The 19,455-nt window shown below is 46.5% G+C and overlaps 1 protein-coding gene across 1 annotated transcript in view; it reads right to left on the bottom strand.

Moving 5' to 3' along the window:
- Positions 1 to 11,258: 11,258 nt before the first annotated feature.
- Positions 11,259 to 19,455, bottom strand: part of NOP14 (NOP14 nucleolar protein) — a 289,956-nt gene continuing 281,759 nt past the window's right edge. The window contains 1 exon segment of the mRNA XM_029592043.1: positions 11,259 to 11,682. Within this exon segment, the coding sequence (XP_029447903.1) occupies positions 11,574 to 11,682 (109 nt within the window). The 3' untranslated portion in view covers positions 11,259 to 11,573.

Below are 19,455 nucleotides of genomic sequence, written 5' to 3'. Positions count from 1 at the left end.
CGGTACTGGTAATGGTTTTGGCCTACCAGAAAACGCAGGTATTTGCGATGAGATTGTGTAATCGCAATGTGGGTATATGCGTCTGTTAGGTCTAGGGAGCATAGCCAGTCCCCTCTTCGCAACAGGGGGAGAAGCAAACCCAGGGTTACCATCTTGAACTTCTCCTTGAGAAGGTACTTGTTGAGAGCCCGCAGGTCGAGGATGGGACGTAGGCCCCCTGACTTTTTTGGAATCATGAAATACCTGGAATAGAATCCCAGTCCTTGTTGTAAGGGAGGAACGGGTTCTATAGCATTTGATTGTAGGAGAAGGGATACTTCGTGCTCTAAAAGAGCAGAATGATTGGGAAGACTCCATGTTTGTAGAGGCGGGGAGTCTGTAGGAAGAGTTGTGAAATTGAGGTGGTAACCCTGTGTAATTATTGCTATCACCCACTGATCTGTGGTAATGCGAAGCCAGTTGTGCAGAAAATGGCACAATCGACCTCCTACTGGGATAGTTGGAAGAGGGGTCTGGTAACTGCTGTCTATGTGACGGTCAAAGACCAGCCGCAGGGCCAGGAGGTGGAGCTGTGGCAGGCCTTTGCTTACGAGGTTGGCGTGGCTGAGACCTGTGCGAGGTACGTGCAGGCCGGGACTTAGCCGATGGTGGATAATATCGTCGTGGCCTAAAGAAGGGCTTTTTAGGGTCTTTCTTAAAAGGCTGTTTGGAGGGTAAGTCTGAAGGAGTGGATGAGAGTTGTTTCAGCGTCTCATGATGCTCTTTCAATTCAGCTACTATTTGCTGAATTTGCTCTCCAAACAAATTATCTCCTAGGCAAGGTAAATCCGAGAGTCTGTCCTGGACTTCCGGCCGAAGATCGGATGATTTAAGCCAAGCCCAACGTCTGGCTGAGATGGCTGTTGCTGAAAGCCTTGTGGAAGCATCAAAGACATCATACGAAGTTCTTATTTCATGCTTTCCAGCTTCAAGACCTTTGTCTATAAGGGCTTGAAGCTGTGGTTGAAATTGTTCAGGTAAAGTATTTGAGTAGTCCTGCATTTGTTTGAGAATGGCTCTGTTATACTGAGTCATATACAGCTGATACGAGGCAATTCTTGATATCAGCATAGCTCCTTGAAAGACTTTTCTGCCTACAGCATCTAGGAATTTATTTTCCTTAGTAGGTGGTGTAGAAGAATGAGGCTTTAGTCGTTTAGCTTTCTTTTGCGCTGATTCAACGACTACTGAGCGATGGTCCAATTGAGGTTTTTGAAAACCGGGAGCTGACTGTACCAGATATGTCGAATCAGCTTTTTTATTTACTGGTGTAACAGATGCAGGCGATTCCCAATTCTTTTTAAAAAGATCTTGAAAAACCTGATGGATGGGAATGGAGGTGATGATTTTGGGAGCATCCAAAAATTGGAGTAATTCCATCATCTCATGTCTGTCATCTTGTTCAGAGTGGAGCTGAAAAGGGACTACTTCTGACATCTGCTTCACAAAATTTATAAAAGACAAGTCCTCAGGAGGAGAACGCTTTCTACTCTCCGTAGGAGAAGGTGGTGAAGGTAAATCTGTGTCAGAAGAAGTATCATCACCCCAAGAGTCATAAGGATCAGGGTGACCGGTAAGACCAGGTGGAGGCTGAATTCCTGAAGGTCCTGCTTGAGGCTCTGGATAACTGGAAGAAAGCACCGAGGGCTTGGAGTATAACCTCGATGGGATCGGTGCTGGAGCCGGAGCCGGTGATGGCATCGAGGGCACCGGCGCCGGTCGCCATGGAATCGGTGCCGGCATCGGAAATCTCGGTGGAACCGAAGAATATATCGGTGGCGATGGACGAGAAGGCACCGATGGAACCACCCCCGAAGGGGGAATCAAATACGGTGTTTCTCCACTCGATGAAAGGTCTGTCGGTGACAGAGGTCTCGATGGTACTGGAATCGCCGGTGGAAGGGCTGATACGAGCTTTTCCATTCGGGTGAGAAGCGGTGCCAGGGCTGCAGCAATCGGCTCGGTGGCCGGTTCCCCTCTCGGTGCCGGAGTCGGTGCCGGTGGAGGTTGGAGCTTGAGCATCGCTTTCTCGATGGCCTCCTGGACCAGCCGGTCCAGTTCTGCCCGGAGACCAGGGGTAACAAGACCCGGCTCAACGGGAGAGGGAGGCTGAGGCTGAGCCGGAGGGACCACCGTCACGGGTGGAATCGCAGCTCCCAAACCCCGAGGGGGTGAGGGTTGCCTCGGTGCCTGCGAACCAGAGGTGGACGGTGCCAGATCTGATCTCGGCTTCTTAGTCGGTGGCTCGGTCGGAATGGAGGTCGATGACGATGGATCCTCGACAGGCCGAGACTTGTGACGATGACGACGATGCTTGTCCTTCCGGTCCCCTCGACCATCCGGGGGAGGGACTGGAGTCGATGGCTGTGCAATCGTCGATGGCGGACGGTCACCGGAGGGCTGCCGATGGTGCAATCTCGACGGTGCCGGTTCCGAAGACGTCGATGCAATCGATGGCGTTGGGGTACGAGCATGGAAAAGAAGTCCCATCTTCTCCATCCTGGCTTTGCGACCTTTTGGCGTCATTAAGGCACATTTGGTGCAAGTCAGGACATCATGCTCACTACCTAAGCACAAAACACAGACGCCGTGGGGGTCTGTGATGGACAAAGTCCGGGTACACTCAGGACACCGACGGAAACCCAACGCCATGGCTATGAGCCAAAAATTTAACCGCGGGACTGTCGACTGCCAACAGGCCTCGAGAGTGAAACTCGACAGAAGTCGACCAAACAACAGCGAAAACTTACCGAAGGTCCGCGGAATGAAAAATTAGTCGAAGGGAGACCCCTGAGGGGCAAATTTTTCTTCAGAATAAGAAATTCCAAATTCCTGTCAGGAACGTGGTTAAGAGCTCTTCTGCCGCGTGGCTACTGCTGCGCGGAAAAAAGAAGACTGAAGGGAGACCCCTGCTGGCTGCAGGGTTGGTGCCGTGCTGGGCATGCCCAGTAGGGGCCAGTCGAAGTTTCTGAAACTTTGACAGAAGTTTTCCGTGGTGGGCTCCATCCTCGATGTCACCCATTTGTGAGGACAACCATCCTGCTTGTCCTGTGAGAACTCAGTTTACAGAAGAGAATGTATAGGAAGAGCTAGGAAAACTGAAAGTGGACAAAGCCATGGGTCCAGATGAGATTTATCCCATGATACACTGAAGGAGTTAAGAGATGCGCTGGTGGGTCTGCTACAAGACCTGTTCAATAGATCCCTGGAAACAGGAGTGGTGCCGCAAGATTGGAGAAGAGCGGTGGTGGTCCCACTTCACAAGAGTGGGAGCAGAGAGGAGGCTGGAAACTACAGGCCGGTTAGCCTCATCTGGGTGGTGGGAAAATTCATGGAGACTCTGCTGAAGGAAAGGCTAGTGAACTATCTACAATCCAGCGGGTTGCTCGACCAGAGGGCAGCATGGATTCACCAGGGGAAGGTCCTGTCAGACAAATCTGATAGACTTTTTTAATTGGGTGACTAAAAAATTGGATCGAGGTAGAGCACTTGATGTGATCTACTTGAATTACAGCAAAGCTTTTGATATGGAGTGGATTACAAACTGGCTGACAGATAGAAAGCAATGTGTGATGGTAAATGGAACCTACTCCGAAGAGAGAATGGTGTTAATCCGAGTGCCACAAGGATCGGTATTGGGACCGGTTCTGTTCAATATCTTTGTGAGTGACATTGTCGAAGGGATAGAAGATAAAGTTTGTCTATTTGTGGATGATACTAAGATCTGCAACAGAGTGGACATGCCAGAAGGAGTAGAGAGAATGAGACATGATTTAAAGAAGCTTGAACGGCAGTCGAAGACATGGCAGCTAGGATTCAATGCCAAGAAGTGCAGAGTCATGCATCTGGTGTACGGTAATCCAAAAGAGATGTATGTGATGGGGTGTGAAGGGCTACTGTGCACGGAGCAAGAGAGTGACCTTGGGGTAATAGTGTCTAGTGATCTGAAGATTATGAAACAATATGACAAGGCCATAGCTAAAGCCAGAAGAATGCTGGACTGCATAGAGAGGAATAACCAGTAAGAAAAAGGAGGTGGTAATGCCCTTGTAGAAGTCCTTGGTGAGGCCTCACCTGGAGTATTGTTTTCAGTTCTGGAGACTGTATCTCAAAAGGGACAGAGACAGGATGGAGGCGGTCCAGAGAAGGGTGACAAGAATGATGGGGGTCTCCAACAAATGACTTACGAGGAGAGGTTGAAGAACCTAAATATGTATACCCTGGAGGAGAGGAGGTGCCTGGGAGATATGATACAGACCTTCAGATACTTGAAGGTTTTAATGATGTACAATCAACAAACTTTCTCAGTTGGAAAAAAAAAATCAGTAGAACCAGGGGTCACGAAACACAAAATGAAACTCCAGGGAGGAAGACTCACTACCAACATCAGGAAAAATTTCTTCACAGAGAGGGTAGTGGATACCTGGAATTTATTTAAAGATTCTTGTAGGAGGTCACGTGATGCACTAGCCTGGTGAGACGTGCTCTCCAGAGCTCCGGGTGTGAGCCAGCTAAAAGCTAACAATTTGAAGTGTTAAAGTTAGGCGCCGCGCTGCCAGAAGATCTTGAAAGATTGCGGAAGACTCTAAGCACCTACCAGGAGCTTTGTAGGCTGAAGGGTATGTCGGCAAGACCGCCACGGAAGGAGAAAGAAAAGCTGAAGTGTGGTGGCAGTGAGCCCAAAATGGCCGACGGCACGAAAGAGCCTGAAAACGCTGGCTTTGATGAAGCTGCGATTACCCGAATGACGGCGGCCGTGGTGGAAGCGCTTGAGCCCAATTTTGCGGGGATTGCCGAAAACTTTACGACCATTAAAGAGTCGTTAGGGGGCATTGGACACCGGATTGAGATCGCGGAGGGCCGGATAGCCGCGGTGGAGGAGGACCAGCAATCCCTTGCGGCCCGGGTGACGGCCCTCGAGCGGGCAGCGAGCGTGGCGGATACCAAATTAGAGGATCTCGAAAACCGGGCGCGGAGGAACAATCTTAAGTTTATGGGCCTACCCGAAGAGATCCTGGAGGGTGAGTTGCAGACCTTAATTGAAACTTGGCTGCCCGGGGCACTGAACTTGGACAGTTTGGAGGGAAAGCTGGTTGTCGAGAGAGCGCACCGATTGGGGCCCCGGAGGGAATCAGAAACCCGCCCGCGTTTAGTCATTGCCAGATTTATGAACTGGGCTCAAAGATCTTTGATCCTCACTGCCTACCGTAAGAAGCGTGACCTCCGATATAAGGACCACAAAGTAGTGATGTTTCAGGACTTCTCGGCGGGAGTAGCGGCGAAGAGGCGTCTGTTTGGCCCACTGTGCAATGATCTCTATAACAGCAATGTTCGTTTTGCGCTACAGTTCCCCGCGGTCTTAAAAGTGTGGCGGGATGGAAAGGTGTTCACCTTTGACATGCCTGATAAGGCGAAGGAGTGGCATCAAACTAATGGCGGTGCGAAGTGACAGTGTGGTGCCGGACAAGGCCTTGGATTCCTGGTTATTGGTCCGGGAACTGATTGACTGCGACTTTATGGTATGAAGACGGAGGAGCACTGGGAAGCTATGCTCAAGTTTCGAAGAACATATCCTGCCGGGGAGCCACGGCTTTAGGAGGAATGTGCAGTGTTATTGGGTTATAACTTGTTTGCGATGGTTGCACCACAGAGGCATTAGTACCCCAGCCACGAGGTGACTTAAGATAGCAGCACGGTTTCTTCTGGCGGTCTGTTAGGGGCACCTGAGCTCCTGATCTGGATACCATGCTTAACGCTTGCGCAGTGCGATGCTGCCCAGTGACTCTCCTGCCCGCGAAAATTGCACGAGACTGAGCGGGATTGGTGGCGGAGGGCATGAGCCCATCTAAGACTCTGCTGGGCTGCCACGTCTGATCTGGATTGCTGGTGGGACGCAGAATAACCTCTTGCAGGGGCTAAAAATACCTAAGTTATATTGGTGCATGTTTCTTTTCTTTTTTTTGCTGTGTCATGTTTACATACCTTGTATCTTTTTCTTAATTATCTTTTTCTCAAATGTTCGTTAGGATGGATTATATGTGTTCAATAATGGTATGCTACGGGAGGCTTAGAACGGTGCGGGGGCTGGCTCACACCTGGTTGCATCATACACGGGCCTCTTACCCACTTCTATGTGGGGCTTATCTCTGGTTTTTCTTCACTTGGGGTGGGGGGGTTTGGGGGGAGGGGAGGGAGTTCGGGAGGGGGTAGGGGGGGATGATGATACACACTACACCACGCCGAGGCAGGAAAGTGGCATACCACCTCTCCGGGTGGCGGCTCAGGCTGGGAGGCCGCCGTCCGGTGGATGGCACCAATGGACTGGGTGGTATGAGACGGCTCTAACGACAGGAAAGGACGGATTAGGTACATATCCTGGAATGTGGGGGGCATTTCTACGCCGATTAAGAGACAAAAAATACTGAGTGCCCTTCAACGGCAGCACGTGGGAATTGCAGCACTTCAGGAGACCCACTTGTCTATGGCTGAAAGTCTGAAACTAAAAAAACAGTGGGTGGGACAGTGTTATGCTGTGCCTGCGGTGGGGAGGAAGGCAGGAGTCGCGATACTAATACATAAATCTATTAAGTTTGAGCTAATACGACAGGTGGCAGATGAGCGGGGCAGATATATTATTCTGATTGGCAAAGTACATGGCAGGGATATAACAGTCTGCAATCTCTATGCTCCTAATGTGTATACTCATGCCTTCTTCCAAGGTGTAGTAGCCGAGTTGGTGGGTATTATTCGCGGTCCCGTGGTGATGTTGGGAGACTTTAACTGTGTGAGGGATTCTGAGGTGGACAGGTCCCAAAGGGCACAGTTTACACAAAATATGAGGGGCAAAGGGGTAGCATATATGTGTGAGGAACTTCAGCTCCTTGATATCTGGCGAACTTTAAATCCGACCGAGAGGGACTATACGCATGTTTCGAAGGCGCATGCAACTATGTCTAGAATCGACTATGTGTTGATTTCGACTAGTTTACTTTCCAACACTGGACAAGCCAAAATAGGACCTATAGAAATATCAGACCATGCCATCATCTGGGTAGATATAGGTGATGGGGATGGGGGTGATGGGGCACGTCAGTGGCGGTTTCCCAGTCATCTGTATGCTGATGAAAAATTTCGAGATTTCCTATTGAGTAAGTGGGACGAATTTGCAATCCATAACAGCGCACATAAAATCGACCCATGGCTGTACTGGGAGACCAGTAAGGCAGTCATGAGGGGGGAAATAGTGTCCTACACCATAGCGAAATCCAAAGCGATGAGCAAGAGTATAGTGCTTTTAGAACAACAATTGCGACAGGCGAAGCAGCGCTTGGCTCTCCTGAAATCTCCTCAGGCGTTAGAGCACTATAATGCGGTACTGCGCTCGCTCAATACTTTACTTCATGAGAGGGCGCGGAGGGGGATGCAGCGAGGAGCGCATAATTTTTTTAGGTATGGGAATAAATCTGGCCGGGTTTTGGCAAACATGGTTAGGATAGCGAGGGGCAGCACGGTGATTGACAAACTGAGGCGGGCGGATGGGACCCCACTGGTTACGGGGGACGAGATATGTGCAGAATTTCGCATGTTTTATGAGAAGTTATATAAGGAGGATAGGAAGGGGGGTCGTTTACAAGAGGAAGAGTTTTTTTCTGGCCTTTCTATTCCTAAGATCACGGCCCACCAGTTGGAATATCTAAATAGACCCATCCAGCTTGACGAATTGCAGAGCGCTATACGGGCTAGTAAGCTTAACAAAGCCCCAGGTCCAGATGGCCTTTCCGCCGAATACTATAAGTGTTTGCATCTGAGGGCAGGGAGTGACCTATTGGCTTTTTACCGGGAGGCACAAGGGAGGGGTCGTTTTCCTGATGAAACCACCAGAGCTTATATTACGGTATTGGAGAAACCGGGAAAGAACCTGTCTACCCCCGGGGCGTATAGGCCGATCTCTCTTCTTAACTTCGAGGCAAAATTGTTTGCCAAGATTATGGCGGATCGGTTGGGAGGGGTTTTCCCTGATATTATCACACCAAATCAGGTGGGGTTTGTTAAAGGGCGTGCGATAAGTACCAATGTCACCAAACTGATCATTGCCATGGAGGAATGCCATAAACAAGGTGTAGAGGCAGTGGTGGTGGGATTTGATTCGGAGAAGGCATTTGATAGGGTCTCTTGGGAATATCTTTTTTCAGTGTTACACAGATATGGCTTTGAGGGGGAAATTGTCCAGGCCATTCAGATGCTCTATCGCGCACCAACCTCTGCGATTAGAGCGAATGGGCGGGTATCTGAGGCTTTCCGGTTATTCAGAGGCACGAGACAAGGATGCCCCCTGTCCCCACTGTTATATGTTTTATCCATTGACCCTCTGCTACGGAAAATTGAGGCGGATGCCCTGATAAAAGGTTTTGTCTGGGGGAGGCAGGAATTCAAAGTCTCAGCGTTTGCTGATGATGTTCTGGTGTTTTTAACATCTCCGCAACCATCTTTGGATCGAGTTCTGGCACATCAACAGTTGTTTGGGGCTTTTGCAGGGCTAAAAATAAATGTAGATAAATCTGAAGCTATGGAGCTGGGCCCGAACATACGGAAAAATTGGATAGGGGAGTTTAAACTGCGCTGGGTAGACAAGACCATGCGATATTTAGGTATTTTTCTCACTAGAGATGTCCATTGCCTCTATGAAGTGAACATCCGTCCGTTACTCACCAATCTGTCTAACAAGCTTAAAACATGGGGTACTTTACCGTTATCCCTGAAGGGGAAAATTGCATTACTCAAAATGTTGGAATTACCTCGCTGGTTGTATGTCTTACAACAGCTCCCCTTGTGGATCAAAAAGACTGATCTTGATCATATCCGCCGGGCGATCCGCACGTATTTATGGGGGGGCCGTAAATCAAGACTGTCCCTGCAGACCTTGCAGCTAACCCTGGCGCAGGGGGGGTTGGCTTGTCCCAATTGGAGAGCATATAATTTAGCGTGCATCTTACGACACATACAAGACTGGTTAGAGAATACAGGGAAGTTTACACCTAGAGAATTTCTTTTAGCCTGGCTCTATCCCTATAATCCGGAAACGTTGATACAAGTGCCTGGGGCACAACTGCCCACGGGGTACCATCGTCATATGCTGCTTGCTTCAGGGAGGAAGGCACGGAGGTTTTTGTGTCTTCAACAATTAAAATTAGGTGGCATCACCACGCCTTATGTTACTCTCTGGGGTAATCCTATGCTCCCTAGTGGGGTACGGGGTGGGGTGTTCCAAGGGTGGCGAGCTAAGGGGATACAGAATGTTTATAATTTATTTGCCCCAGGGACTGGGATAATGTGGACATTCCAAGAGATGCAGTCTGTATATGGGATTCCGAAGCAAGACTTTTTCGCTTATTTACAGGTTAGGCATTACATATACACCCTGATGGGCACTTATACTCTGGCCCCAGGTTGGGAGAGTTTAAGGGGGTTCTTTATGCCCCGATCCAATAAAGGTCATTCGTGCGCCTCGCTGTCTCAAGCCTTGCGGGAAATCCCTGTGCAGCTGGCTATACTGGAGATACAAAATAAGTGGGTGAGGGTGGCCAATGTCTATCTGGCTACTGAAGCAATAGGTGAAATCCTAGAAAAAAGCGCTAAAGTGTCAGAAAATGTGATCCTTCAAGAGGTGGGTTTCAAGCTTTTGCATTGTATGTACATTTCTCAGTCGCAACGTTTTGCAGCGAAATTATGTGAATCTCCTACCTGTATTAAGTGTCAGAGGGAAATTGGCACTTTCTTTCATGGGATTTGGGAGTGTGAACAAATTGAGCTCTTTTGGACAGAGATCTTGTTGCGTTTGGAGTCTCTACTGACTGTCTCACTTCCCAGGGATCTCAAACTATGTCTGTTTCGCTTGCCGCATACGGCTTCTCTGCAGGACTTACCAGACGTGGATTGGGCTTTTCTGGAAAAAGCTTTAGTTATTGCGGTACAGACTATTATGTGCCAATGGATTTCACCGGAGAGACCTACGGCGGGTCAGTGGCATGAGCGGCTGGTGTCGCTGTTGCAACAGGAACTTTGGACTGCACAGACTCAGCCTCTGGCGAAACAGAGTCTATGCTCGGCAATATGGAACAGGCTCTGGTGGTCTCTTTCGGATGCTCGGAGGAGTCTTATTTTAACCACCACTGGTTACAAGTATACGCATTCCAGGAACGGTGGCAGTTCGAAGTAGGATGCCTGTAACTGTCCGGTCCATACAAGGTTTCAGAAGAAGGATGCAATTACAGGCCCTTACATTGAGTTTGGAAGGTGGGCAATGGATGGTATGACACGGCTGTGTCTGTACGGTTAACTACTTGTGGAGTGGTGTGTATGGGGGTTGGGGGAGGGTGACGGGTCCTGGAGGGGGGGGGGGATGGGGACGATGTTAGAACACGATGTTAGTCTTGGAAACAGTTTTGTTCCTTTGTAAGTTGTTACAATAAAACCTCAATAAAGAAATTTAAAAAAAAAAAAAAAAGATTCTTGTATACAGTCGTTCACCACCTCCTCCGGAATGTCCTTCTGGAGGAGGTGGTGAAGACAAAAACAGTGAAAGATTTCAAAGGGGCATGGGATAAACACTGTGGATCACTGCGGACTAAAGGATGGAAATGAAGAAGGAAGTGCATGGGGGTAACTTGCTGTGTGGAAGTTATTACCCGTAACCAATAAGCCTTCATACTATTGATACAACTCCAATATTGCTCTCTGCTCCAATATTACTCTGTGCTTTAATGGTAGGGGGGGGGGGGGGGACGGGAGAATCAGACTCCGAAATCAACCAACAAGGACACTAAATTTTAAGGTCTGGGAAAACAAGAATGGGGGTAATTTGCTGATATGGCTATTACTACCCTTAACCAATAAGTCTGATACTTTTGATGCTACCACACGCTTGCTGGGCAGACTGGATGGACAGTTTGGCCCTTTACTGCCATCATTTCTATCACAAGCAAATGCAAAAAACTACCACCAAATTACATTCAAAGCACATACATGATGTATAAGAAATCACTTATCTGTTTTGAATGTCGTTTTCTGCTAGCTTTTTTAATTTGCTCACTTAATACTAAGACATACCATTTAGAAAACTTTAAACTATATTTCAAGTTTTAATTACCCAAATATTCTCCACTATGGTATCTAATATACTAAATGCTCAAAGGCTGAAAGCTACATAAGAAAGAGCAAGATTTTGAGTGTAGAAGATATTTATTGATTTATTTTCCATAAAATATTTTGTTGAATAAAAACAAGTTACCAGGAAACCTTATTTACAGTCAATGTTTTTCTCACTCAGGGAATGAATGCATGTGCAGTACGAAAACCACCTGGAAAACATTTCTAAGTACTCTAAGCTTTCTGTCAGATCACCTTCGTAATTTTTCCCCAAGTGATTTTCTCTGGCAAGCAGAGGTTTATGAAAGTAAATTGGATGTCCTTCTGTGAAGAATTGGTTTTTCCATCTAAAAGTTCAACTCTCCAGAATAATTCATGAATTTTTATCATTAGTGGCCTCTTCCCTTCATCTTTTTCCTCTTCAGAGCTTTCCACTCGCCCTCCTGAGTAGAAAGGCTGTTGAAAAGTTGTTTCACCTTCTTCTTCCGTTCTGCATCCCTGAAAAGTTGACAGAAATCTATTATTTTCATGCAAACACTGCATGCCAAAATCTGACAACAAAAGAAAAAAATGCCCTCAAATTTTACTTTTTTTTATCAAGCAGTTTCATCCTGCTCTTTGTATCTCCAGCTCAATCAGAACCAGGGCTAGTAGGATCTGCTGCCATGAGACTTCATTTACAACTATCCAAAATATTTTTATCCTCTATTTTATATCACACCCCAATTTACTCTAGTCCAGTCACTGGAGTAACAGTCCTTGGGGGAAGGGGCAGAATGCTTTCTGGAACCTTGCACTCATGGTCTCTAAATCCTAGCATTAGGTGTTGTCATTGTGCAATAACTGACTTCCTTCCATCCCACCTCCTCAGGGGCTGTGATCACAGCCTCTGCAGCATCCCCCACCAGCAGCTGACCTGGAGGGTGGCACACCTGAATCTGAAATCAAAACCAAAACCCTCTCTATGACCACTGCAAAGCACTGCCAGTGTTCCACTGGGCATAGTAAATTTAATTTCTAATCAACAAACATTTCCCAGGAATCAATGAAATAGAGTGATGGCATACAATATCACATGGTCACCTAGTGGGCCACTGATAAATCATTTATAACCTATAAACAAAACAAAATAGCTTACTTGTAACTGTGTTTTCCATGGACAGCAGGATAGTGAGCTACACAAATGGACAATGTCATCCAATAGTACAAATGTGAAACATTTCCTAGCTTTTCCAAGCATGCACAGTACTTCCTACCCTGTTTCTAGCATATAAACAAATCAACTCCATAAGTAAAGGAGGGTAGGTAAATGTTAGGGATGTGCATTCGTTTCATACGTTTCCTATGAAACGTATGAAACGAATGCACATCTAATTGGCATATAATGGGAAACGTAGGAAACGAATGAAACAAATGCACATCCCTAGTAAATGTGGTTGATTATCCTGTTGTCCACAAAACATCTGTTACAGGAAACTAAAGTGGCCTTCTCCAAGGGAAAGCAGGATTAATCAGCCACATAACTGGGAATCCCTAGATGAGGGTGGCCTTAAAAAAATAAAAAAAATAGCAAGGCTGCCAATGGAAGGTTATAAAAGTTCAGATTTTGGAAGCCAACTCCAAATAATATAATGGGCCTTAGAAGAGAAAGAGCTGAATTCTACCCCTCAGAGACCCTAGAAGACAAACTGATCAAATCTACTGCAGCTTTGAAAATCTCTTCCATAAATGCAGATCTTATATGGGCTATTGCAACCATGGTTTTAACATTATGATCCTTGATGCACCCTTTTTGATTCAGACCTGCTTGGAGATGCTATCTGCTATCCAATTAAAGACAATATGTTTGGTTATTTATTTATTTTCCAAGCATCTGATATTCTGCCTTTTCATAAAGGTAGGTAAAAAGCAGATTACGCACTGAGTGCAAGTCCTGGGCACATTCAGATATAACTAATATGAGGTAGATAAATATAAGAAATGGGTACATTGGGTATAAACTGCATATATATAATTAAGAAGTTAAACATCCGCACTGTGTTAATTAGTTAGAGGTCGCCCTGAAGGGGGTGAATCTGGTGCAATTCATGATCAGGAAGATTTTCAATGGACTAGAATGAGTCTCTGTAGTGGAGTCTAGGGGCAGGCTTGGCTCTTTTGCTGGAAGGTGAAGTAGCAAGTTTCCAAGCAGAGGGTTAGAGTGTTAACTTGTTCCATATTTTAGGGACGGAGCAGTTACATTTATGAAGTCTCATGCACGTTATTCCAGATGAAGCCAGTGGAGGGGAGGACAGAAAGGTCTGTTGGGAGGATTGAAGTTCCCTTGTGGGGATATAGGACAGAAGAAGTTGGGAAATTCAGAGGCCAGTTGATTTATACATTTAAAGACAAAGCCAAGAGTTTTAATTTTATGCTGCTCTCAAATGGGAGCCAGTGTAAGCTGATACAAAATTGGTATAACATGGGTGGTGGATTTGGCTCCTATCAAACATTTAGCTGTCATGATTTGCAGAAGTTGTAGGCATTTGAGATTGTACTGTGCAATGCCACGCAATGTGGTTTGTCATCAGTGAATGTCTAACAGTAGCTAGGTCATATTTCTTTAAGAAGTTACACAATTGATGAATCTAGCATAGGTGCATAAATAAAGTTGTTATCATCACTGAGACATAGGTTTCAATTGTGAAAAGCTGGTTGAGTTGTACTCCCAAACTATGAATGATGATGAATCCAGAACAAGTGGATTATGCACCTCTAGCAGCAGATGGAGACAGAGCAAAATGACGTTACAGTACATATACTCCTGCAGTGATATCAGCTTGCCAGTATTCTCAATCTCCAGCAGATGGTGGATGAGCATCTCCCAACTCGGACTGCTTCATTTCAAAGAAAATAAGAATTAAAGAAATAAATCTGGCCCACTCTCTTGCGGCGATACCAAATGGTCCCTCCCATAGTTGAGAATTCCTGAGGTGATCTCTGTGGTCCCTTAGAGGAGTGTCTTGGTCCGTTAGCTGGTTTCAGCCAGCATGGACTTAGCGGTATGAGCAGCTGAAAGGCAGTGGGTGCAGGAAGCAGAGTGCAGCAGTGACAGCACATTCCCTGTCCCCCTGCAGCTGGAGATCATCTCTGTATTCAGCCAGGTAAGGCTGACCTCCAGTAAGTTTAAAAAAAAAAGAAAAAAAAGAAAAGAAAAAGATTATACAGAGAGCTAGGAGATTGTTTTTGTTGTGTAAGGCTTCCTCCTTACCCTTGTCTCCATGCTCATTGAGCTGGTCCGAAGCTCATCCCGCTCCGTGAGAGGTTGAGGGACATGGATAGCCTAGTGGGTTGAGCAGCCTCTTTAGGCATTTTGCTGCGCACAGCGTGGTATGCCACAATGGCATTTTGTGCGCTGAGGCTGCCCTCTACAGGACTGTTGGTCCAGCATGTGTGTCTAAGCTGTGAGCCCAGTTTTTGGACACACAGTCAGGCCTTGTAGTCTCTGCGTCCACGTTAAGCAACGCTGTAGTAGTCGCTCACCTTCCTCTGCGCACAAGCAGTACTGGCGCTTAAGTTTTTTGTGCACTTATTTTTGGGTGTCTAGGTGTGTGACGCTTAAGTGTTGGACGTGAATATATATATAAAAAAAAAAAAAAAAGCTAGACATGCCTTAAGAACATAAGAACATAAGAAATTGCCATGCTGGGTCAGACCAAGGGTCCATCAAGCCCAGCATCCTGTTTCCAACAGAGGCCAAACCAGGACACAAGAACCTGGCAATTACCCAAACACCTAGAAGATCCCATGCTACTGATGCAATTCATAGCAGTGGCTATTCCCTAAGTAAACTTGATTAATAGCAGTTAATGGACTTCTCTTCCAAGAACTTATCCAAACCTTTTTTGAACCCAGCTACACTAACTGCACTAACCACATCCTCTGGCAACAAATTCCAGAGATTTATTGTGCGTTGAGTGAAAAAGAATTTTCTCCGATTAGTCTTAAATGTGCTACTTGCTAACTTCATGGAATGCCCCCTAGTCCTTCTATTATTCGAAAGTGTAAATAACCGAGTCACATCTACTCGTTCAAGACCTCTCATGATCTTAAAGACCTCTATGATATCCCCCCTCAGCCGTCTCTTCTCCAAGCTGAAAAGCCCTAACCTCTTCAGCCTTTCCTCATAGGGGAGCTGTTCCATCCTCTTTATCATTTTGGTTACCCTTCTCTGTACCTTCTCCATTGCAACTATATCTTTTTTGAGATATGGCGACCAGAATTGTACACAGTATTCAAGGTGTGGTCTCACCATGGAGCGATATAGAGGCATTATGACATTTTCCGTTTTATTAACCATTCCCTTCCTAATAATTCCTAACATTTTATTTGCTTTTTTGACTGCTGCAGCACACTGAGCCGACGATTTCAATGTATTATCTACTATGACGCCTAGATCTCTTTCTTGGGTGGTAGCTCCTAATATGGAACCTAACATCGTGTAACTACAGCAAGGGTTATTTTTCCCTATATGCAACACCTTGCACTTGTCCACATTAAATTTCATCTGCCATTTGGATGCCCAATCTTCCAGTCTTGCAAGGTCCTCCTGTAATGTATCACAGTCTGCTTGTGATTTAACTACTCTGAATAATTTTGTATCATCCGCAAATTTGATAACGTCACTCATCGTATTCCTTTCCAGATCATTGATATATATATTGAAAAGCACCGGTCCAAGTACAGATCCCTGAGGCACTCCACTGTTTACCCTTTTCCACTGAGAAAATTGACCATTTAGTCCTACTCTCTGTTTCCTGTCTTTTAACCAGTTTGTAATCCACGAAAGGACATCGCCTCCTATCCCATGACTTTTTAGTTTTCGTAGAAGCCTCTCATGAGGGACTTTGTCAAACGCCTTCTGAAAATCCAAATACACTACATCTACCGGTTCACCTTTATCCACATGTTTATTAACCCCTTCAAAAAAATGAAGCAGGTTTGTTAGGCAAGACTTCCCTTGGGTAAATCCATGTTGACTGTGTCCCATTAAATCATGTCTTTCTATATGCTCAGCATACTGTCGGCCATAATGGTACCTGTACCTAAGAAGCCTAAGTGTCTTTCTTTTTGCACTGCTTGTCATATTTGGGTGTCTCAGCCAGGAGTGCCCGCTAATTTGTGCCAGTGCTGTTTGAAGGCTCAGGGAGAAAGGTCTTCCTCTGATTTCACTAAGCCTGGTTCTTCCCAGCCATGAGTCTGGGTAAAGAGTCAGGTGGGGTGCCTGATTTTGGAACTCCCCTAACTGGTTCCTCAGCAGGGGAAGGCAGCTCAGTGAGTACACCTCAGTTGTGGCAGAGTTGAGAAAGGACGGAATCCTAGTAGAGGATGACTGGTTGATTTGCTGGAAAAGAGCCGTCTGGTGACTCGCAAGGTGATTTCTTAGGAGTTACCACCCAGGAAAGAGATCTAGGTGTCATAGTGGATAATACATTGAAATCAGCGGCCCCGTGTGCTGTGGCAATCAAAAAAGCAAACAGAATATTAAGAATTATTAGGAAGGGAATGGGAAATAAAATGGAGGCTGTCATAATGCCTCCGTATCGCTCCATGGTGAGTCTGCACCTTGAATACTGTGTGCAATTCCATTCACCACATCTCAAAAAGGATATAGCTGCACTGAAGAAAGTGCAGAGAAAGAAGACCAACATGATATCGGGCATGGAACAGCTGCCCTATGAGGAAAGGCTAAAGAAGTTAGGGCTGTTCAGTTTGGAGAAGAGATGACTGAGGGGGGATATGATCGAAGTCTACAAAATCATGAAAGGACTTGAACAAGTTAATGTAAATCGGTTATTTACTCTCTCTCAGACAATAGAAGGAGCAGGGGGCACTCCATGAAGTTAGCAAGTAGCTCATTTAAAACAAATCAAATAAAGTTCTTTCACTCAGTGCATTAAACTCTGGAATTCATCGCTAGGGGATGTGGTTTCAGCAGTTAGTGTTACTGTTAGCTTGTGATCTAAGATTTGGGTTCTTGCCAGGTACCTGTGTCTTGGATTGGCCACTGTTGGAAACAAAATACTGGGCTTGATGGACCCTTGGTCTGACCCAGTATGGCATTTCATATGTTCTTATGTTCCCTGTTGAGGGAGCTCGGCTGTGTAGTGAACCTCACCAAGAGCAATCTTCAACCTGCTCAGTCATTGGAATTCCTTGGGGTTTGGTTCGACACATAACTGGGCAAGGATTACCTGCTGGAAGCTCGAATTCAGAAGTTGCTGGCACAGCTCTGTCTGTTGATGAACACTCTGCGCTCAAGCGTGTGGTCTTACCTGCAGGTACTTGGCTTAATGGCAGCAACCCCGTAAGCAAGGGCGCATACGCATCCTCTGCAATGCTCCCTGCTGTCTCGGTGGAAGCTGCAGTCTCAGGACTATTTGATTCGGCTCCACTTGCCGATGGAGGTCTCCTCCCAACTGCAGTGGTGGCTGCACGTGGATCATCTAAGAAGGGGAGGTCTCTCTAGCCTCAATGCACTGGCTAGTACTGACAACGGAAGAGAGTCTCCTTGGTTAGGGAGCTCACTGTCAGGAGCTGATAGCGCAAGGACGCTGGAATGCAGAAGAGTCTTTCTGGAACATCAATCGGCTGGAAGCCAGGGCGGTCCGGTTGGCATGTTAACTGTTTGGCGACAAGCTTCAAGGTTGATCAGTCCGAATAACGTCAGACAATGCAACGACTGTGGCTTACATCAATCAGCAGGGAGATATTCAAGAGTCAACAAGTGTCACTGAAAATAGATTAACTTATGGAATGGGCAGAAGTTCATCTCCAGATGATCTCAGCCTCAGATATAGCAGGAAAAGACAACATAATAGCAGACTTTCTCAGCAAAGAGTCAGGATCCAGAGGAGGGTGCATTGTCAGACGAGGATTTACAGCGGATTCTGGACCGCTGGGGTCTTCCATTCTTAGACCTTCTGGCGACTTTGCACAATGCAAAATTTCCATGATTCTTCAGCCTCAGGAGTGATCCGAAGTCATTGGGGATCGATACTTTAGTGCAGGAATGGCTGGAAGACAAGTTACTATATGCCTTTCCTCCATGGCCCATGTTGGGCAGATTGGTTTGGAGGATCGAGCACCACAGAGGGATGGGGCTCTTGGTAGCTTCAGACTGGCCTAGGAGACCATGCTATGTGGATCTGCGGAGGCTCCTGGTGGATTCGCTTCTTCGTCTTCCCTGGTGCAGTAGGGACCTGTCCTTCATGAAGATCTAACTAGATTTTGTCTTATGGTATATGGCCTTTGAAAGGGCTCACTTGCTGAAGTGGGGATACTCTGCAGTGGTGATTTCCACCTTACTGAGAGCTAGAAAATTCTCCAATTCCTTGGCCTATGTGCAGGTTTGGAGAGTATTTGAGGCCTGGTGTGAGGATCGAGATAGTCTTCCTTCCTTAGTCAAGATTTCACTCATTTTGGAATTTTTTCAGGATGGCTTGAATAAAGGCTTGGTTCTCAATTCTTTGAAGGTGCAAGTAGTGGCTTTTGCCTGATCAGGGGTCAGGTAAATGGTGGATCCTTGTCTGCTCATCCTGATGTGGCCCATTTTCTGAAAGGAGTGAACCATCTTCGTCCTCCCTTGCAGTTTCTGGTGCCCTTTTGGAGTCTTAATTTGGTATTGGATTTCTTGGCAGGCCCTACGTTTAGACCACTGTGTACCCTGTCCTTGAGGTTACTGACCTTGAAAACTGTGTTCCTTGTGGCAATTTGCTCTGCGTGTAGGTTTTCTGAACTCCAAGTCTTGTCTTGCCATGAGCCTTTCCTTCAGGTGACTCCAGGGCTGGTACAGCTACATACTGTTCCTTCCTTTTTATCCAAGGTGATCACAGAGTTTAACTCGAATTAGTCTATCTCCCTTCCGTCTCTGGAGAGAGAGAGAGAGAGATGCAGAGGAGTATCGTTTGTTGCGACCCTTGGATGTCGAGACATTGTCAGGTATCTGGCGGCTTCTAAGCCTTTCCAGAAGTCTGATCGCCTGTTTGTTCTTCACAGCAGTACTAGTCCGGGAGAGCAGGCCTTGCAAGCTACAATAGCTCACTGGATTAAAGAAGTAGCCCCAGCTGCATACGTGGATGCAGAGAAGCAGTTACCTATAGTTAGATAGGGCTCATTCCACTAGGGCTCGAGCAGTGTCATGGGCAGAAGTTACCTTGTTGTTCCCTATCGACATTGGCCGAGCAGAGACGTGGTCCTCCTTACACACCTTTTCAGGTATTATTGTCTCGA

The sequence above is a fragment of the Rhinatrema bivittatum genome, chromosome 1 (assembly GCF_901001135.1).
Source record: "Rhinatrema bivittatum chromosome 1, aRhiBiv1.1, whole genome shotgun sequence".
NCBI classification, from domain to species: domain Eukaryota; kingdom Metazoa; phylum Chordata; class Amphibia; order Gymnophiona; family Rhinatrematidae; genus Rhinatrema; species Rhinatrema bivittatum.
The sequence above is the reverse complement of the archived record's forward strand: the minus strand, read 5'-3'. Positions and strand labels throughout refer to the sequence as shown.